The following is a 23,149-nucleotide window of genomic DNA, read 5'->3' on the forward strand; positions in this document are numbered from 1 at the left end:
TGGTCAAGTCCGTTCATTCGAAAGTAGGACGGACTGTCCGTCGGATTGTCTGACGGACTTAGTTGGCCAGACAGTCCGCCCGTGTGTATGCGGCTTTAGATTGTCCTGTATTTGGCTCCATCCATATTGCCATTAACTCTGATAAGCTTCCCAGTCCCTGCTGAAGAAAAGCATCCCCACAACATGATGCTGCCACCACCATGTTTCATGATGGGGATGGTGTGTTCAGGGTGATGTGCAGTGTTAGTTTCAAAAAGTTCAATTTTGGTCTCATCTGACCAGAGCACCTTCTTCCACATGTTTGCTGTGTCCCCCACATGGCTTCTCACAAACTGCAAATGGGACTTCTTATGGCTTTCTTTCAAAAATTGATTTTTTTTTGCCACACTTCCATAAAGGACAGATTTGTGGAGTGCACGACTAATAGTTGCCCTGACAGATTCTCCAACCTGAGCTATTGACCTCTGCAGCTCCTCCAGAGTTACCATGGGCATCTTGGCTGCTTCTGTGATTAATGCTCTCCTGGCGCAACCTGTTAATTTAGGTGGACGGCCATGTCTTGGTAGGTTTGCAGTTGTGTCATACTCTCCACACAGGTGGATTCTATTTACTAATTAGGTGAATTCTGAAGGCAATTGGTTCCACTAGATTTTAGTTGGGGGGGATCAGAGTAAAGGGAGCTGAATACAAATTCATGCCACACTTTTCAGATGTTTATTTGTAAAAGAAAATTAAAAACATGTGTCATTTTCCTTTCACTTTACAATTATGCACCAATTTGTGTTGGTCTATCACAAACAATTCCAATAAAACGAATTTAAGTTTTTAGTTGTAACATGACAAAATGTAGAAAATTTCAAGTGTACCTTTTCAATGCACTGTATAGTACAATACTATACTATACTAGTCTACTATACCTGCATATATATATATATATATATATATATATATATATATATATATGTATATAACCTTTATTATTATTTTTGTTGAACAAAACTCACAAATTCAATGTATACTGTATGTATATTACAGTCACTAAGTGGTCAGCGCTTCTGCCTAGCAGCATTAAGGTTATCAGTTTGAATCTCAACCACGGCACTACTTGCCTGGAGTTTGCAATTTCCCCCTGTGCCTTCTTGGGTTTCCTCCATGTACTCCGGTTTCCTCCCACACCCCAAAGACATGCTTTATTGGCTCCTGGCTAAACTGGCTCCAGTATTTGTATTTATGTGAGTTAGGGACCTTAGATTGTTAGCTCCTTGAGGGCAGGGACTACTGTGAATGTATAATAAATAGGTTAAGGCCTGCGTAAACTGAAGGTGCTATATAAGTAGTTGAAATAAAGAAATAAATATTTCTCTGTGAACATACAGTATATGCAAGTTATCTGCTACAATACGTTGTGTATATGATTTGTGGGAAATTGTTTATATTGCTGTGCTGTATCTGTGAATACAATAAATACATCAGAACAAACAAAGCCCTGATTGCACACAGATCTTTGTATCGGGTATTGAACAATAGTGTTTCCCATACACTAATTCTTTTAATGGTAGGCTGTGGTTAGTTGAACAAGCCATGTTGTCCCAGATAGTGGAGGGAAGAGTGAGACTAGGAAGGAAATATTGTATTACATGAAAGACATGTGAAGAGGCATGTAGAAGTGAGGGCTAATCTCAGCTAACAGCACAGACTTCTAGTAATTGCGCTCCCCTTATCCAGATCACATATCATTTAAGCTGAATTGACTGTACCGGAGGCTTTTCTCCACCTTATTCCTGCTTGTGCTTGTCTGTCTATACAGTACTGAATACAAATGTTATTTTAATAAATAGAAAAGCGGAAAGGGAATAATACAGTGAAAAAAGAGAGAATTGCACAGACAGATGTTGCAAGTCTGTAACATGTGAAAACACACACCATAACAGTACATTATTCAGCAGATGGAAAGCTGCAGCTGCAGAGCTGACATCCTACATACACACTACATGCTGCCCTAGTAATAACAAGGATCTCTGCGGTCCTTCCTGTCTACTATTAGGTGGGGGTGTCTAAGGAGATTTAGGGTCAGCTGCCTACTAGAAGGGAAATCCTATGTCAAACAATGTACAAACACTACATATTACTACTGATGAGTGCTAGAGCAAACACTGATCCTCATCACATCACTAATCATCACAGATCATCAATACATCACTAATCATCTCATTACTGATTATCATCAAATCGCATCACTGATCATCATCACCTCACCAATTATCCCATAACTGGTCATCATTACATTGCATCACTGATCATCGCCACATCGGTAATCATGACTTATAATAGTCACATCACTGATCATCATCACATTACTTATCATCACTAATCATCATCACATCACAGATCATCTCATTACTGATCATCATCAGATTGCATCACTGATCATCAGCACATTACTAATCATCACTAATCATCAATACATCACTGATCATCACCACATTACTAATCATCACAGATCATCAATACATCACTGATCATCATTACATCAGTAATCATCACTGATCACCATCACATCACTAATCATCTCATTAATGATTATCATCAAATCGCATCACTGCTCATCACCACATTACTAATCATCACTGATCATCATCACATCACTGATCATCCCATTACTGATCATCATTACATTGCATCACTGATTATAGCCACATTACTAATCATCACTAATCATCATCACATCACTGATCATCACTAATCATCATCCCATCACTGATCATCTTATTACTGATCATCATCACATTACTAATCATCACTAATCATCATCACATCACAGATCATCATCAGATTGCAGCACTGATCATCAGCACATTACTAATCATCACTACATTACTAATCATCACTGATCATCATCACATTACTAATCATCACTAATCATCATCACATCACAGATCATCACATTACTGATCATCATCACATTACTAATCATCATTAATCATCATCACATCACAGATCATCATCAGATTGCAGCACTGATCATCAGCACCTCACCAATTATCCCATAACTGGTCATCATTACATTGCATCACTGATCATCGCCACATCGGTAATCATGACTTATTTTACTGATGAAGTGATCTTTGCTGATCACATCACTGGTCACCACTTATCATTGTCACGTTATTGACCATCAATACATTTCTGATCATCACTCATCATCATCACTTTACTGGTCATTGCTGATAACATCATTAATCATCATCACATCAGTGATCATCATCATATCATGTTAGTGATCATCGTCACAGCACTGATCATCATCACATTGAATCACTGATCATCATGACTATTTTTCAATCCATCACTGATCATTATCATATCACTGATCATCCATACATCAATGATCATTATCACATAACTATTCATCAATGCATCATTGATCATTATCGCATCAACAATCATCATCACATTACTAAATACTAATGATCACATTGCATCACTGACCATCAATACATCACTGATCATGGTTCATCCCATTACTGATCATCAGTGAACATCACATTGATGGAACACATGGGGTGCCCCCTAGAGTCCATGGACCTAGTGGTTATATCTGTGCAGGCTCTTCTGTGACAGTCAAATGACCTGTAGTACATAGAGAGGACTGTACTCACCACCCGCACTGTCTGCCCGGAGAGCTCCTGATCAGAGGACTTGTCTGCTGCTGCTGGGCTGAGGAGCCAGTTGCTGGGACAAGGACTTGGGGGGAGTCCTGAGTCTGGACTGTCCAGCACCCTTTCCCCCTTCTTCTTCATGTCCAGCAGCTCAGGGACATCCTGCAAGGCTAGCCTGCCAACCATAGCTGCCCTTGCTCCAGGCTGGGATGGAGGTGTCAGTGTAGAGAGGAGGGAGGGAGGGTTGTGTGCTGTAGTAGTGGGAGCTGCTGGAGAAGTCAGTGAGTATAGTGAGTGTAGTGAGTGTAGAGATCCGCCCCACATGCCTCCCATCAGCCTCCTTCCAGCTGGACTTGCAGCCTTTATTATTAAGCTGGAGTTAATTGTTAATATGCAGGCATGACAGTTCTCACGCCTCAGGACACTGACATAATAGATCCCCTTCCTAAAATGGGATTAGTGTGTGCCTGCCTGTCTGTGCTCTGCTCTGTCTATGGCATGCTGACATTGGATCGCTCCCTATGCTCTCTGTATCAGGACTGAGGGGTGGGTGTGCGCCTAGTCCATAATAGTCCATAATTGTCACCGTCCAATGACTGGTGACACTCAGCTAGGCACATGGGGGGCCAGTCAGTAAGGCGTCTGTCACACATTTATGGCGGTGTGGATGTGGTCCGTAGCCTTGCACCAAATTCACAGAAACCCTGTGCCTTTTTCTTTGTCAAAATGACACTAAACAATATCCGAAGGGCTAATTTTCACTGGCGTTATCCTTCTAGAAGGCAGTCTGAGGTGGGTCGCTCTTCAGAGGCATTTGACAGGCAGCACAGAGGTGTTGTGTCATTCCCTCCGCCCCTAAATCTGGCAACATATGCATTATGCTTGGGGGACACTTACAGTGCAGCTCCATTCACTTGAATGCAACAGAGGGCTTAGGAAAGCAAAGCATAGCCACAGCATTTATACGCCCCCATCTGCTAACTTTGCAGCTTTAATGGGTATCGGTTTGGGGACAGTAAAAACACAGCTCAAACGGACATATTTATCCACCCTCTCTCATCACAGGTGGATAGCCTTATACTTTTAAAATAATCCATACACATCTACTACTTCATGGCTACTTCCATGTTTTTTTTTATGTTTTGCTGCTCTTTGTGGCGGCCTTTTGTGAGCTCCAGAACCTCTCCTTTTCCCCTCAGCAGCACAGGTCAGTTGCAATCATATACATTGCTCTGTGAACACTACGAATCCCATAGTCCATAGTCTAGCTCATAAGTAGGCAAGAGAGGGTGGCTATATTTCTACATATCATGGAGAACTAACGTGGCCACTCTCTACCAGTAAGTCTTATCACAGCAGCAAAACTAATTATTTTTTTTAAGATTTGGAGGAAGCTGAGAAAAATAGAAGGTATTTACTTTTTTGAGTTAAGTATACACACTTGAATCGTTTTTTGTTTTTTAAATCAGAGTTTAGTGTCCGTATAAGCTGGCCATCAACATTAAAACTTCTCTCATTGAGCCTGAACAGGGCTGAACAAGAATAATCTTAACCTGTTGCCACCCACAAAACGTGTGTGGTGGCAAAAGGGAGGAAGTTAACACCTATTCGGGGCTGAGCAGGCAATATTTCTGTGCTAAGACAGCTCTCGGTCCGGAATAACAAGCAACAGCCAGTGGGGCTGATTTACGATCATGTGATCACTGTGACAGCCAATCACAGTGGTCACATAATTGCCATTCCTGCCCGTGCTCCAGATGTTCAGAACTTTTTAAAGGGACACCGGGGTGGGCGGGAAGGGGTTACCATGCATGGACAGCTTAAAGGTGAACTCTGTGGAAACCAAAATCCTTCTTTCCAGTGCTTTTGCCCCAAAACTGCAAGGTTTATATGCTCATTTGAGTCTAGTGGGACCAGAATTTTTTTTTTACTTTCCTGACCCTCTACTCCTGCAGGCTCCTTCTGTACTGCTAGACTAGTCCCCACAGCCTCTTCTCCACTACACCACGGGCCAGTCAATCACTGGAGCGTAGGAGAGAAGTAGAGAACACTCACCAGTGGGGGGAATGGGGCATGTGTCCCTTGTGCTAATGTCTTTTCTGATAGGTGAAATGGGGAATGGGGTATATGTCCCTTGTGCTAATGCCCCTTCTGTGAGGTGAAATGGGGTATGTGTCCCTTGTGCTAATGCCCTTTCTGTTAGGTGAAATGGGGAATGGGGTATGTGTCCCTTGTGCTAATGCCCCTTCTGTTAGGTGAAATGGGGTATGTGTCCCTTGTGCTAATGCCTTTTCTGTTAGGTGAAATGGGGAATGGGGTATGCATCCCTTGTGCTAATGCCCCTTCTTTTAGGTGAAATGGGGTATGTGTCCCTTGTGCTAATGCCTTTTCTGTTAGGTGAAATGGGGAATGGGGTATGCATCCCTTGTGCTAATGCCCCTTCTTTTAGGTGAAATGGGGTATGTGTCCCTTGTGCTAATGCCTTTTCTGTTAGGTGAAATGGGGAATGGGGTATGCATCCCTTATGCTAATGCCCCTTCTGTTAGGTGAAATGGGGTATATGTGTCCCTTGTGCTAATGTCTTTTCTGTTAGATGGAATGGGGAATAGGGTATGCATCCCTTGTGCTAATGCCCTTTCTGTTAGGTGAAATGGGGTATGTGTCCCTCATGCTAATGCCCTTTCTGTTAGGTAAAATGGGGAAAATCTGTCTGAAATCCTCCTCCATCCATGCCCCTCCGACCCCACGACACCTTAAAGTGGTTGTAAAGGCACTAGGTTTTTTACCTTCCTGCATTCTATGCACGAAAGTAAAAAGCCTTCTGTGTGCAGCAGACCTACCCCCTTGATCCAGCAATGTCCACGAGAGCCTTGCCTCTCCAGGGACTCACACTCCTGATTGCCTTTTGGCAGCATCAGGAGCCATTGGCTCTCGCTGCTGTCAATCACAGACATTGAGACAATCAGGAGATGGAGGTGGCGGGGCCAAGCCATGGCTCCATGTGTAAATGGACACACAGAGCCACCGCTGGGGAGCGCACCTGCTTGGGTGCCCCCGCAGCAAGCTGTTTGCTGTGGCGGCACCCAAAGGAGGGAGAAGTGCCAGAGGATCCAGGCTGCTCTGTGCAAGTTTCAACCGAATCAGCAGGAATTAGTCTAAATTCAATCCCTTGTATGGCCAGCTTCAGTACCAATGTTTATTGTTCTTTACTATACTTTTACTGTATGGCACTTTGTTGTGACAAATTCATTAACAAAAAACAGCCATATCAAAAAGTAGCAGTGAATAAGACCTCTTCCATGTTGGAGTAAGTTGTTAGTTGTATTGTACATGTAATTATGCGTCACATCTTTGGGGCGATTCTGTAACAAAATTTGTCTTCCTCAGGAACTTATATTTGATACATTTCTTTTACTCTCCCAAATCCTCCAAATAGCTTCCCTACCTGTAAAACTCCACCAATTCACAGGAGAGATACCTGTGACAGACTTGTGTCATATACACCTTACCAACAAGTACACAAATCTGTGCCGCCATTTGTCCCACTACCACGATGCAGATTTCTAATAAGTATCTACAAGGCTCTTTATGAATGCCAGCCTTTGTTGTAGTTTCTATAAGTCAGTATATAATTATTATATTTACATTATCATTGACAGGGAACATAGCTGGGTTACGTGGTGTTGTCACTTCAAGGGGTCTTATGTTTCATTTTAGCTATAATAGTATGCTTCTATTTCTACTCCTGGAGTGTTCTTACCATTTACAACATTTTTACAAGTCAGCACCGCATGCCTTATGTGCAGTCTTTACCTTCTGGGACCCCATAGGCAGGCTGGACAGATAGTAGGTATGACATACAGAAACAACACACTTAGGCCTCATTCACACTGTCAAACCAGCATTTATATTTATCTAGAGGACATTTATGGAGCATGAAATGATTTTTTAATGCTGACATTCACACGGTGCATTCGCCTGTGGTAAGTCTAGCTGTGATTAGTGAAAAAATAGTATTCTGTGTGTCCCAGATCCAATTAGACACTAAACACAGCTAAATGCATGTAAACGTGTGTAAACCCATGTAAACATGACTAAAGACTCCAAAATGTGACTAAAGCAGGAACAAAAAGGGAGGCATAAAAGTTGTTTACACTGCTCGGATCACTTCTCCGTAGTTTAAAAAAACTAAATGCAGCCATGCCAATGTGAACAAGGCTTCAAACCTTCTCCTACTTCCTCTCTAAAGGTCCAAAGTCTGAAAAGATTCCCTTCAAAAGGTGTTCACAGCTCCTTCCATGTGTCAGTCTTCGGCATCTTCATTGGCCAACGCTGTATGATGCAGCTCTTGTGCATAAGCAAGAGTCAGTCATTCCAGCACATAGGGACCACTCCAGGCCTAAAAACTGCGTTTACATGCCACAGAAGACTGTGAGCAGACAGGTAGGTGTATTTTTATTGCAGAAGAGACATTGCATAAATTAGCCTGCCATCTTGTAAGATTTGTTTTTTAATGCCTTCAGTTCCACGATCGCAATTTTGGTTGGAACAAACTCTGATGGTTTTCCCGACAGAATTCCGACCGAATTTCGCTCAAGCTGTCTTGCTTTCACACTGTCACACCAAATTCCGTCTGTCAAGAACGCTGTGACGTACAACAAGTACGATGGGATTATAAAAAGGAAGTTCAATACCCAGTAGCCAATAGTTACATAGTTACATAGTTACATAGTTAGTAAGGTTGAATAAAGACATCAGTCCATCCAGTTCAACCTTAGTGAGTGTCTACAATTGTCCCTATCCCTTTACATTGCACACTCACATTGGTCCCTACCCTCAAGGAGTACTTGAGCTTCCATCTCGTAGTTGAATCTGAGCATGCGTGAGTTTTTGCGTGTCCGAATTGCATACACACAATCGTAATTTCAGATAGAACGTTTTTCCGTCTGGAAAATTGAGAACACGCTCTCAAATTTTTGTTGGCGGGAATTCGGCCAGCTAAATTCCGATGGAGCAAACACATGGTTGCATTTTCAGATGAAAAGCTCTCATCGGTCTTTTGCTGGCTGAAATTTCGTGTCTACACGGCATTAGATTCCATGCACAGCGGGCATTCAGAATTGGTGCATGAGGCTCTGGTATTTAGCTGTGGGCCAAGGACTAGTGACAGGCTCTTTTTATGGTGGCATGAGGGAGTCAATTAAACCCCTTATATCTTTCTTGTCTGACTGCACCAGTCGGTCAAGCACAGACTGTACCCGATCTGCTGTGTGTCAGGATTTGTAGCCAGAAATTTTACAGCTCTGAATCAAGAAGCACTCACAGCTGAGAGCTTCCAGGTTCACACATAGTAAGCAGATGGGGGAATGGTTGTTCCCTGAGCTCCTCCTGCTTGTCATCCTGAAAATGTGAGCTGTGGTCCCAGGAGTGAGAGGGCCTAGGATCCACAGGGCAAGGGAGTTTGGTGAGGGCATCAACTGTGAATTCCGTTAAAGTGTTCAGGCAGCTCTACACTTTTACTCAAAGTGGAAGTCCAGCCAAAAGCTCTCTCTCAATCTACTAGCAGCCACATTTTAAAGTGTTACTAAACCCACAACAGTAAAATCTGTCTGTATATGCAGCATAGCATAGCATGCTTGTTATACTCAATGTGTAACTTAAGTGGTTAATCCTCTGTTGCTCAACAATTTTTGGGGGCGCAAACAAACAAAAAAATTCTTAAAAAAAAAAACATCAATTGCAGCCTCACTGTGCCCATCAAATGTAGCCACTGTGCCATCAATTTCAGCCACTGTGCCCATCAATTGCAGCCAATGTGCCATCAAACACAGCTACTCTGCCATCAAATGCAGCCACTGCCCATCAATTGCAGCCACTGTGCCATCAAACGCAGCCACTGTGCCATCAAATGTAGCCACTGTTCCCACCAATTGCAGCCACTCTGCCCATCAATTGCAGCCATTGTGCCCATCAATTAATTCGCTGTTCTAACACACCTTTTTTGAAGCCTATTAGAGCCTATGGCTCTAATTGGGTGCTTCAAAAAAAAAAACCTGCCACTATAATTCAGGGACCTGGTGTCCGAAAAGGGGCCACACGCCTGAATAGGGGGTGGCGGAAGCGGCCATGGATAGATTCATGCAATGCATGAATCTGTCAATTAGTCATCGAGGGAGTGGCTGGAGAGAGGGGGCATGGAGGGGGCTGCGCCCGTGCGCCCTTAATGGACATACCGCCACTGCTGCATTGTGTAAAAAAAAGTGTTTTATCCTGTATGCACAGATCCTTCCCTCCTGCACTGTCTATTTGGGGAAAGCCAGCTAACACATGCTCAGTTGTGTTTTATACTAGAGAAAACATTTACTTTTTCTAAGAGCTAGCCAACTCACGTGATATTGGCATCACCCATGTGGGTGTGTATTCTGGCTAAAGTGTAAATCTCCTCCTACCTGAACTCTCAGCGCTGGAGAAACTGTGCAGTTTATCACTGATCGTGGTATACAGATCTGTCAGGTTTTTTTTGTGCAACCCGCTGGAGTCTGAGACATACTTTGATTAGGGGTGGGAGATGACCTCTGTCTTGATGTATTTGGGGAACCATAATTAGATAGTTGATTTTGTTGTATTTAGAGTGTATGGTCTTGACTTCGGAAGAAAATGAATTTATTTGTATATTAGATTAGCATATAGACATGCATAATATGTTATATTTGATGTTGGTAAAGTGTATGCTTTTCTTCCTCTCAAATAAAGTATTAAATAAGGAAAAAAAAGGGGGGTGGGGGGGAGTTGTAAAGCGCTGCGTAAACTGTTAGCGCTATTTAAATCCTATATGATAATAATAATATTAAAGAGGAGGGCCGGTTTTAAAAAAAAAAAAGTAAAAGTCAGCAGCTGCAAACACTGTAGCTGTTGACTTTTAATAAGCACACTTACCTGTCCAGGGCGCCCGCGATGTCAGCCTCCCGAGGCTGACCCGTCCCTCGGTCTCGGGTCCCGGCGCCGCCATTTTAGCTAAGGGAAACAGGCAGTGGAGCCTTGCGGCTTCACTGCCCGTTTCCTACTGCGCATGCGCGAGTCGTGCAGCGCTTTGTGAATGGGACGTGCTGTGTTCTGGGACACACAGTTCCCAGAACACAGCACGACCCATTACCCAAAAGACACCGCACGGAGGAGAGAAGAAAGAAGATCTCCGCGGAGGAGGAAGAGGCAGATTAGGATGATGTGCCTAGTAACAGGCATTTCTGGTAAGTTAAAAAAAAAAAAATTTTCATTTTTTTTTTAATGATTTTTTTCTAATTTTTTATGTATTTTTTTTTTCAGGGTGGTCCTCCACTTTAATAATAAAAAAACATACTTTTTCTGAAGTCATTCTTGTCCTGTCTTCAGCAGCAGTAGCTGTGTGCAGGAGACAACCGACAACAGCTGCCTGCGAAGTGACTTCACCCATAAGGTTACTATGGGGACTCTGTTGTCGGCTGAAGCCGGCACTGCCCGCTCAATGTAGGACCCGACCAGAGCGGCTGCAGAAAAGGTATAGCGATTTTTGCTTTCCAGGGCTAGATAGATTTGTTTGAGAATGTAGCTGTCAGTAAATTTAGAGTTGGTTTGTTTTTGGCTGAACTTCTACTTTAAATGGCAGAACTCGGAATTTGCTGAAGCCTTCTTTAAAGGCATCCTTGACCTGACTCCTGTATCCCCGACCTACGTGGTGGAACGGGCACATAGAGTACCGACTGGCCGTCGTCCACCTGGGGCGCCACCTAGACCGTTCCTGGTACGGTTCCTTAATTATCGGGATCGGGACCGCATCCTGAGTGAAGCCAGGAAACATCCAAACCTTAAGTATGAAAACGCCGAAATACATCTATATCCCGACTTCTCAGCGGATTTGCAGAAGAAGAGGAAAACCTTCCAGGACATCCGTCGACGCCTCAGAGAAAAGGGCCTACCTTACAGTATGCTATATCCGAGCCGGCTACGTGTGGTGCATGCGGGCACTGCAAAGTTTTTTGACTCCCCGGAGGAGGCGGACTCCTGGTTCTCTGCCCTGCGATAGGGCGTCCTTGTTTGCAGTGATTCTGCTGTTGGGCTGGTGATTTTTTCTGTCCTACGAAGGCCTTACTCCTCTACAATATTACCACATGTGCTCCTGTTCCGTTCTCTTGATATTTTGCATCCTGAAATAAACGGAGCAACGACAATTGGAAGACGGCTACATTGGGTGACGTGTCCCCTCCCCCTCTTTTCTTTAGTTTTTTTTGATTGCCTTTTGTTTCCTTTTTCTTTTGCTCGAGTCTGTCTCCAACTCAAGTACTGTCATCGCATCACCTAAGAGTGGGGGACATAGAACTATCTAGTCCTCCTCGCCCAGCGATTGGTTTTTGGTAACGGACTGTTCCAGTTTTTCGTTTAGGGATGAAGCTGACCTACCTCAATGGTTCTGGTAGGTTGGCAGGGGTTGTTTGCTTGCTGCTGAACTACTATATCTTAATGCTACCTATTTACTTAAGAGTATGCACTGTTTGTTATGGGTGGGTGTTGGTGGTACCATATTGCTATGGCTGTGGCGGGTCGGAGGGTGGGGGGACAGGGCGATTGGCTCTCCCCCCTTCGTCCGATGTGCTACTTTATTATTTATGGATATCCTAGATGGAGCTTAAATTGATGTCATGGAACGTGCGTGGCCTAAATAGCCGCTTCAAGAGGGCACTTATGTTCAAGTATTTACAAACGCACAAACCACACATTCTTTTTCTGCAAGAAACCCATCTCACGGGCAGTCGACATTTGGCCCTCCGCAGGAGGTGGGTTAGACAGTCCTTCCATGCCACATACTCTAGTTATGCCAGAGGAGTGTCCATTCTCCTAAACAGATCCCTCAATTGTCAGGTGGAACATGTTATCTCGGACCCGGGGGGGCGGTTTGTCATATTGCTGCTGTCTATAGAAAAGAAAAAAAAGGAAAAAAAGAGGAGAACTGCGCAATCCCCAATATTTCTATTGGGATATAAGCTACCCAGAAAAAACTTCATAAAGCTTGGATCTGGGAACTACATGTGACAAAATATATGTGTATAGCCTACAAAACATATACAATGACCCTTATAAACTCTAAATAAAATACGTGATGCTAGGTGTTGTGATGCCAAGCATTCAAAAAAGAAAACATGTGGAATTGAAACCAATATAGCTGTACATTGTGAAAAAATTAGAACAACATAAATGTGTCAATAGTTGAAAAGTCCTTTTATGAGTCCGAAGTAAAAACACCACGTGTTGATGAAGAAGGTCCAATCCAAAGCCCTATGAATTGGCGTGAGACCAGACACGGTGTACCTCCACCAAACAGATAACCCTAGCCCCTTACCAGATGCCCCAGTAAGGAGCGCTTATCACAAATCAGGTCAGAAGATAGATCAATCCTAAGCGATCCCAATGGAACTCTCTACCGTAGACCAGACTGACGATATTATTCTTTTCCTCCGGGATCCCGGCCCGTCCCTCCGGGCGGCGTTAGAGCTTCTGTCACGATTCGCGACCGTGTCGGGCCTAAAGGTAAACTGGGATAAGTCCCAGATTCTGCCAGTGGACCCAGGTGCTGGAGGGCTGGCTGACTCCTCACTTCCGCTGCAGTGGGCGGAACAAATTAAGTATCTGGGTATCATTATTTCTCCCAGGGTACGTGACTCTTTCACGAAACGCGTTGGATGGCGTGACACGCTTTTCTGCCTCAACTGAACTGGTACCTGAAGGGATTTCGTTTGGGCTCGCGATCGGCCGACGCCTACCCAATTTTGATGATATGCCCTTTTGCTTCCTTACGTTTGTAAGTGCATTTCCTTTTACTTTTGGGGTTTTATTAAACGTTTTTACACTATTTGGATTATTTTTTCTTTTTATGGCGGACCTTTTTTGATTCTCCAATGAAACATATATGAGTCCCGCTTCATAAGTGTTCCCCCCTGGTTTGGACGATTCAAGGCTGGCGTATCCCCTAATCTGGTCTACGGTAGAGAGTTCCATTGGGATCGCTTAGGATTGATCTATCTTCTGACCTGATTTGTGATAAGCGCTCCTTACTGGGGCATCTGGTAAGGGGCTAGGGTTATCTGTTTGGTGGAGGTACACCGTGTCTGGTCTCACGCCAATTCATAGGGCTTTGGATTGGACCTTCTTCATCAACACGTGGTGTTTTTACTTCGGACTCATAAAAGGACTTTTCAACTATTGACACATTTATGTTGTTCTAATTTTTTCACAATGTACAGCTATATTGGTTTCAATTCCACATGTTTTCTTTTTTGAATGCTTGGCATCACAACACCTAGCATCACGTATTTTATTTAGAGTTTATAAGGGTCATTGTATATGTTTTGTAGGCTATACACATATATTTTGTCACATGTAGTTCCCAGATCCAAGCTTTATGAAGTTTTTTCTGGGTAGCTTATATCCCAATAGAAATATTGGGGATTGCGCAGTTCTCCTCTTTTTTTCTTTTCTTTACACGTATATCACTTTTGGTATGTACTAGAATTGCTGCATCAACTATTTATAATAATTTTATAATTTTCTGGTAATACACTGTAGCGCAGATTTCCTTTTTCCCTTTTTTCTGCTGTCTATAGAAGCCCAGTTGTTCGCGGTTGTGAACGTATATGTCCCACCCCCTTTTTCGACATCTGTGCTTCACGCGGTGTATGACAGGCTGGCTCCTCACATGGTCACGAGACTTATCATAGCGGGAGATTTTAATGGCATTCTTGACCGGACCTTGGACACTTCCAATCCGACCAGACTTCCGGATACGGATTTGGAGCAATGGGCCACGGCCCTGCAGCTCACGGAGGTCTGGAGGTGGAAGAATCCACAGGAGAGGCGCTTCTCCCACCTGTCTGCGGTCCACCGCTCGGGCTCCAGAATAGACCTGGCCTTTTGCTCCCCGGCTGTGCTTCCATTGGTGGCCTCGGCAACATACTTGCAGCTTGGGGGGAGGGAGGGCAGGGGTGGCTGGAGATTAGCGACTCGCTGGCTGCAGGATGAGAGGGTGGAGGAGAATATGCGAGGGAAGATTTCTCAATATTGGGACTGTAATGATAATGTGTCCACCCCACAGATCACCTGGGATGCCTTCAAGGCAACTGTAAGAGGAGATTATATTTCGGCAATAAGGGCTGCCAGGGTGGACTGTGCCTCGGAGACCAAGGACCTGGAATCCAATGTATGTGTGGCTGAGGGGGAGTTTGCGTCGGATCCTTCTCCTGGGGCATATTCCTCCCTGGCACGGGCTCGGAGGGAGCTGTCTTTACATTTTTCTAATGAGACGACCTCCTCTTAGTGGTCTCTCAGAGCCAGGGTTTTTGAGTCAGGGGACAAGAATGGAAGGCTTTTGGCCGGTCTGGTGGCTGACCCCAAATTTCAAACGGTTGTGCCCATGATACATACTGCGACAGGGGGGGTGACTTCTAACCCAGCTGACATTCTTCATGAATTTCAAATGTATTACTCCTCACTATATAGATCCACCACTGGGCAGTTGTCCCCTGAGCACATCTCATTTCTTCGGGGTCTGTCCCTGACGGGTTTGACGGGGGAGGACGTAGCCCTACTGGAAGCGGACATTTCAATAACTGAAATAGAAGCAGCAATCCGCTCCCTACCGCCTAATAAGACGCCGGGTCCGGATGGGCTTCCAGGTGACTGGTACAAAATGTACATGGCTGATCTAGTCCCGCGGCTCCATAAGTTATATGCCCTTAGTTTGGAGACGGGTTCTCTGCCTGACTCGATGACACAGGCCCACATAGTTCTGGTACCTAAGCCGGGGAAGGATGCCTCCTATTGTTCGGCATACCGTCCTATATCCCTTCTCAACTATGATTTAACCACTACAATACAGGGCACTTTCACCCCCTTCCTTCCCAGCCCAATTTTCAGCTTTCATCGCTCTTGCGCTTTCAGTGACAATTGCGCGGTCATGCTACACTGTACCCAAATGAAATTGTTATCATTTTGTTCGCACAAATAGAGCTTTATTTTGGTGTTATTTATTCACGACTCCGTTTTTTATTTTTTGCGATATAAGCGCAAAAAAAGCAGAAATTTGGAAAAAAAACAATATTTTCTTTTTTCTATTTGAAAAGAAATCCAATAAAATCAAATTTTGTCATAAATTTAAGCCAAAATGTATTCTGCTACATGTTTTTGGTAAAAAAAATTCCGTTAACTGTATAATAATTGGTTTTCACGGACATATGTACGCAAATGATCATGTACATATGTGTGCAGGTGATCACGTACATATGTGTGCAGATAATCATTGGGACATGTGATTTTAGTTGGACATATGTGGGGGACATGTTTTTATTATTAGGGACATGTGTTTTTATTATTTGGGGACATGTATGTTTTGGGGACATGTGTGGTTTGGGGACATATGTGGGGACTGTGTTTGTACTGTGTGGTGTGTTGTGTGTTGACACTAGACTGATGATCAGTGAGTAAAAAGCTGTAAAAAGCAGCCCATACTCACTGATCATCAGCCGGCTGCAGCGTTCTGCTCTCCTCTCCTCAGCGATGACTTCCGTGTGAGGAGAGGAGAGCCGATTGCCTAGCAACCGGCTGTTTGTTTACATCACATGACGGCCGTGATTGGACACGGCCGTCATGTGATCAGGAGGGCCAATCACAGAGCCCTCCTGCCGATCTCAGATGTGCCGTGTCCAGGTGACACGAGCACATCGGGATCGCGCCGCTGCGCGGGCACGCGCGCGCGCGATCCCGCTACTTCTGAATGACGTTCAGGAACGTCCTATCAGGAGTAGACGGCTCCCACCCGGCCGTATATATGCATTGGCCGGGTGGGAAGTGGTTAAAGATACTGACGAAAGTGTTGGCCACCAGGCTGATGAGAATCCTCCTGTTTTTGGTAAACGTAGATCAGACTGGTTTTATGCCAGGGAAGTCAACGGATATCAATATTCGTAGAGTCTTCACTCATCTGCAAATCCCCTCCGTGGACCAGGACACTAGGGTTTTAGTGGCCTTGGACCTTGAAAAGGCATTTGACTCAGTGTCCTGGACCTACATGGAGGAGGTACTTAGGTTGTATGGTTTTGGCCCCATCTATAGGAAGTGGATTCAACTGTTATACCAGAAACCAACTGCACAAATTAAGCTGGGGGGTGCTGTCCTCTTCATTCCTGGTGGAGAGGGGCACCCGACAAGGATGTCCTCTATCCCCGGCCCTTTTTTCCTTAATGGTGGAGCCCTTGGCGGTTGCACTGCGATCCTCGGACGCGGTTCGGGGGGTGCGGGTGGGATCCTTGGAGGAAACGGTTGCACTGTATGCTGACGATATTATTCTTTTCCTCCGGGATCCCGGCCCATCCCTCCGGGCGGCGTTAGAGCTTCTGTCACGATTCGCGACCGTGTCGGGCCTAAAGGTAAACTGGGATAAGTCCCAGATTCTGCCAGTGGACCCGGGTGCTGGAGGGCTGGCTGACTCCTCACTTCCGCTGCAGTGGGCGGAACAAATTAAGTATCTGGGTATCATTATTTCTCCCAGGATACAGGACTTTTGTAAACTTAATCTTCTTCCCATCCTACAAACTACACAGAATAGGCTTAAAGTGTGGGCCAGCCTTCCCCTTACGCTGATAGGTCGAATTAATTTAATTAAAATGAAATTGCTTCCCCCTCTCCTCTACGTAATGCGCCATTCTCCAACGTGGATACCCAAAATTATTTTTCAGAGACTAAACTCTCACATCTCCAGCTTTTTGTGGGGCTCCACGCCTCCCCGATTCCGCTTATCCATACTACAGAGACCTTGGACGCAGGGGGGTCTGGCGTGCCCTAATTTTTATCTCTATTTCATAGCGGCGATGCTCACGCATGTCCACGGCTGGCTCACCTCGGATGCCACCAATGCAGCAGTTGCCTTGTAGGCCTCCATTGTGGGATCATTTGAAGCACTGCGGAACGTTTTATTTCGGGGCCCTAGAGCTCCGCATCCTCTCACCGCCTCGATGAGGACGGTGCTGAGGGCGTGGTCTGGGGTGGTTGGCCACCGACTGGCTGGGCCCCGGGTGCTTTCTCCTAATACTCCATTGTGGCTAAATCCCTCCCTACCTGAATTCTACTCTATTCCGGATCCGATTGTGTGGGCGTCGAGGGGCGTTCGGTATCTACACCACATCTGTGAGAATGGTGCATTACTGACATTTGACCAGCTTAAATCTAGGTTTAATTTGCCCAATGTGTACTTCTTTCGGTTCCTGCAGCTTCGCCATGCGTATGGGGCTCAGTTTGGTAGTTCGCCCCTAACCTTGTATCAATCTAATATAGAGTCACTTCTGCGACAGGAGACGCTGCTTAAACCATTATCCACGATTTACAAGGCTTTGCAACCCTCGGTCCATAGCGGATTAGAAAAACTCCGGGAATTTTGGGTGGCGGAGCTGCCGGGACTAGATAGTGAGGACTGGGAGGACATTTGGGACGCCCCCTTTAGACATTTAATCTCCTCTAGAGATCGGCTGATTCAATTTAAAATACTGCATAAGTTTTATTACACCCCATATAGACTTCATAGGATTTACCCGGACTCTTCACCACAGTGCTGGCGCTGTGGAGAGGATTCGGCGGGGTACATTCATGTGATTTGGGCTTGCCCTGTGGTGCAACATTACTGGACACGAGTGCTCTCTTTTATTACTGAGCTGACAACGATCCCTATACCTCAGACGATGGAGATATGTCTGCTTGGGTTGGTGGACGTTTTGGTTCCCTCGCGGGCAGTCCGCACATTACTGGGGCTGCTGCTCTTCTATGCAAGGAAACTTGTTGTGCTCCGGTGGAGGGCCCCCATAACGGCCCTCACCCTGAGTGCATGGAAGTCATTGGTTAACCTGGCAGTACCATTGTACAAGGAAGCATATGTCATCCGGGGATGCCCTCAGAAGTTCCAGAAGGTTTGGAATATTTGGTTAGAGTCTGAGACAACGGTTGTGGAACAAGAAGACCCTGTTAGGTTGTCAACCCAGTCTATTTAGTAGACAGCTCCTTTGGTGAGCTTTATCTGGAGTAGGGTTTGTACCGCCCAGGTGTCCAGTTGACGCCCACTTATGGACCTTTGTTTGTAGACTACCTGTAGTGCATCACTGAACTTAGGTTGATTACTAACACTTACATTACTCCTGTCACTTTTAGCAGCAAGCTACGGGGTTTGGTTGTTGTATGTTCTTTGGGTTAGGCTGTTAGTTTTTTGATGTTGTGCCTTACCTGTTGTGTTGTATTGTTCGAGCCGGGGAATGCCCCAAGGCTATGTTCTGTAACCTTCTCTTTTAAAACAAATAAAAAGAATTTATAAAAAAAAAAAAAAATGCCAGAACTCGGCTGAATAAAACTGAAACAAGCTCATGGCTGTAACAGACGCTTCCAAAATGCTGAAGAGGTTAAGGTGGCTGATTTACCCAAGTGGCTACAAATGTTAAGGTATGTTCCTGACACCAATTAAAACTGAAGATAAGCAGCAAAACACCTTTAACAATACAGAACAAATCCATCTGAAGGTAACTAAATACTACTAGCTAAAGGGCAAAGAATGTAGTAATTCACAGAGATTGTCTAATATCTAAGACTCCTTTCACACAGGGTGGATTTTACTCCGATAAGCAGGGGATCTGTGAGCTATTCACTGGTGATAGACACAAAGCAAAATGGATATTTTATCCTTGTTCACTTAAGCTGGATACACACTAACAATTTTTTTTCATGCAATCCAGTGGGTTGCACAAAAAAAAAAACTGACAGCTCTGGTCGGAGACACTGTAGTAGCCATGCGAGGTTAGTCCTGTGTATATGGAGCTTTTGTTTATGCAGAGCAGACATGGACTGACCCCACTCTGCTATATGGGCACTGTTCCTTTACATCAGGCTACCTCCAATCCAGCCCGCCAAAATGGAAAGGGATAGAGTGCTCTCCAATTTCTTTAGCGGACTTGATTGGACCTGGAGGTAGGCAGGTGTGAACTGACACAAGTCCATTTACACACATTTGTCCATAGGAATGTATGGCCTTTCCAATCAGGTTCACCTGAAAAAAATAACAGGCGGATATTATCAAAACATCTGTGTGAAAGGAGCCTAAAGCCCCTTACAAACGGGCCAAATAATGGCCGAAATCAACCAGTAATGTTGATATCGGCCGACATTTGGCCCATGTGTACAGGTCCTTGTTTGACAGAAGCCAGTGCCATGACCAGCTTCTGTTGAACCAGTTTGCTGAAAAAACAGGATCAGGTCGGCATCCGAACAGTGTTCCCAGTCATGGGCTGCCTGGAGTGTTCTGGTGGGGCTCCTCATAAGCTTCTCAGTTTTTACTGTGTGTACCAGGCTTTTATTTTGCCTTAGCCAGTTCTTCTACCCAGTGTACAAATTAAAGATTTTATTTATTGCATACACTGGTTTATAGAAAAAAAACAAAAAGAAAAGAAACAATTAAACTGCAGTTTGATCACATAATTTGTAATAAAAACATCTTTGCCATTCTGAAGCATCCCTCCAACCACTTTGCATATTACTTTATATATACTGTGATTCTGTACTTGCCAAATATGCTGCAGAAATCTCCCTCCACTGAGTCTGGCTGCAGCCATTTTAACTGTGGGCAGCTGAAGCTGCTGCCTGGTTACTTCCTGGATTTACACAGACACACAGAGGCACACCTCCAGCCCTGCAGCCCTACAGCTCTCATTGGCCCTCTTATTTCCCTTCCTGGAAAACTCTCACAAGAGTGAGAGAGAGAGAGCTGTGCATGATGTCATAAGCCTAGGCTATTTAACCAGACACTGAACAGGAAGTAGGCTGTATTCACTTAATTTGATTTAATTAAATTTAGGTATTTACTGGTAAAACTATCCAAAGTTAAAACAACAAGGGCAGAAGATTTAATAGATGGAAAGATGAAAAAATGACTGAGGTTCCACTTTAACTAGCACCATTATTCAAAACAACTATAAAGCTCGCCATCTAAATTGCTTGACAAAAATGCACGCTCTAACAAGTATTAGAAATTACTAGAAAATGCTTCCCATCTTAATAAAAGGTTTCATGTTACCAGGCCATTGCTGAAAAGAAAAAGAACTTTGTTTCAACTGCTTGAACAGGTCTATTCATTATTCCGACATTTAGTGCCGTAACAGACACTGGATTGCTGTAGACACCCCTGCATATTTACTACAACCCATGGCAACCCAGAGCATTTGTGTCTGAGAGTATCTAAATCAAATCGATTGCTTCTGTGCCCCCGTTTATTTAAAGCTGAAGTTGAGGTATGGATATTTTTACATTGTTATATTGGTCCATCTGGGACCAATGTAAATAAGTACGTGCCATATCAGTGTGATCCCCCTGGAAGCTGGAAATCACTTAAGTATGCACCACTAATTCAAAGATCTCCACTAGCTTCTGCTGCCCTGCTGCATTGTGAACACTGAAGGTTGCTTGCTCAGCACAGGGTTCATTCGGGGATCACTTTGCATTTCCTCGATGTTTGATTTGATGAACTGGAGATCTTGATGCTTCATAACCTTGTTCAATTATTGAGAAAAGCAAAGTGTTCTATGAATGGCGCCCGTGCTGAGCAAGCGACCTCCTGTGTTCACTAAGCAGGAGGACAGCCGTCTCGGGAATCTAGTGTCAATCACTGTAGTTGCTTCCATGGGGTATGACACATACCTTCATTGGTCCTAGCTGGACCAATGACATTTTTCAGAATTATCCATACCTGGAATTCAGCTTTCAGCATGAGTGTAGAATTAATGAAAGAAATTAAATTGTGCAACCAATGTACAACCAAGTGTATGTTGTGGTTTTTACCAATAAAGTAATGATGCGATTTTTGATTTACAGTGCCAGGCAGAGGCAGTAGCACCTTGAGACTAAATTAGTATTGCAGTATTACATCTGGGCAACTGTTTTTTTATTATTATTATTATTATTTAAAAGTGGAGTTGGACTTTAGGCTTAGCTTACCATCAGACAAATGAAGTTTCATTATTTATACACTAATCATTGTCCATAAATATAGTCCCTTACATCTAAAAAAATTAATTAATATAATGTGCTATATCACCTCTGCCTGGCACCACCATTCACTCCCACAAAAGGGCCAGAGTGTAAAGGACAGTACTGCTGTACCAAATGGAGCCTACACATATTTTGGTAAGTGCTGTTTAGTACAAGAGTAAGAACCACCAAATGCTTGAGGAAAAAAGTTACCAAAAATCACCAAAAACAGCCAGAAAAAAAGCGTGAGAGGGGATGGAGTTACCATTGGTGAGATTGCAGTCAAATGTATTAGGATGCAAATGAATAGCTCATAAAAGAAAAAAAATATGTAGAGAAAATAAACAATATATAAAAAAAAAAAAAATATATATATATATATATATATATATATATATATATATATATATATATATATATATATATATATATATATGTATTTTTTTTTTTTTTTAAACACACAGCTTTCCTGTTATTATGAGTTTTAATCCAGAGATAACTTCACAGTATTTTTTTCTTCCCCTAGATGTCCTCAATGTGATCACCAGTGTTATTCCACCCCCTAAAACTTGGAACCCAGATTATTGTTGACCGCCTCAGCCTGTGACAGGACAGTGAAAGGAGAAGCAGCACAGTGATAAGCTCATCTCTTTGTCTCTCCTATTTATTTTTGGAAACAAGAACTGATTGGATCATTGTATAACTTCTTCGTCTCAGGACAGTTCTGCTTTATAGCAGCTGCAAGTGTCTGATACGGGTCAAATTCAGATACTGACACTGCTTGAATTAAAAAAATACATGTATTAATGTGTTAATGACTACAGAGCTGCGTTCATTTGTGTTTTGTCTATTTCTGCCTATAGTTTAGCTTTAACTATTTTTTTTTCTTTAACACACTAAAGTGAAATTCCAGAGAAATGTTGTTGTTTTTTTGGATAGAGTGGGAAAATGTTACAATATCTTCCAGAATTGAATTATCTGAATCTTTGCTGGGGAGAACATACAGGAAATGAGAGAACACCTCCACAACACACACAAAATAGCAATACAAAAAGAATGCTACTGAAAAACTGCTTTCACATTAAAGTAGATGTAAACTCTATCTAAATGTAGATTGCCAAAGCACTGTTGCCATTTTTTAATAAAACATTGCTTGTATCTTGTTAATCACCCTTTGTTGTATATCAGTGTTGCTGTTCTCCTGCAGCCTCTGTGCGATCATTGCCTATCTACATGTAGGCCCTCTAGCAATGGCATTAAACCCAAAAACAAAAAACAGACTTACTGGGAGGATCACCAGGAAAGAAAAATGATTTACATCTAAGAATTGGTAAGCTGCAATATATTACATTTTTGGGGGGTTTAATACCACTTAAAAAGATTAAAAATGATCCTTGAAGTTATATTAACTTATT

At 43.6% G+C, this 23,149-nt stretch overlaps 1 protein-coding gene and 1 long non-coding RNA gene across 2 annotated transcripts in view; one reads left to right on the forward strand and one right to left on the reverse strand.

Moving 5' to 3' along the window:
* RFLNB (refilin B) overlaps positions 1-4,097 on the reverse strand; it is a 39,474-nt gene extending 35,377 nt beyond the window's left edge. The window contains exon 1 of the mRNA XM_077482248.1: positions 3,660-4,097. Within this exon, the coding sequence (XP_077338374.1) occupies positions 3,660-3,992 (333 nt within the window). The 5' untranslated portion in view covers positions 3,993-4,097. The remainder of the gene's footprint in view (positions 1-3,659) is intronic.
* Positions 4,098-7,914: 3,817 nt separating this feature from the next.
* LOC143984388 (uncharacterized) lies at positions 7,915-22,892 on the forward strand. Its single transcript, XR_013274825.1, has 2 exons — positions 7,915-8,102; positions 22,261-22,892. It is a non-coding gene; the product is annotated as an uncharacterized LOC143984388 (long non-coding RNA).
* Positions 22,893-23,149: the final 257 nt, after the last annotated feature.

The sequence above is a fragment of the Lithobates pipiens genome, unplaced genomic scaffold, assembly GCF_037356315.1.
Source record: "Lithobates pipiens isolate NorthernLeopardFrog02 unplaced genomic scaffold, aLitPip1_a1.2 Scaffold_16, whole genome shotgun sequence".
In the NCBI taxonomy this organism is placed as follows: Eukaryota; Metazoa; Chordata; class Amphibia; order Anura; family Ranidae; genus Lithobates; species Lithobates pipiens.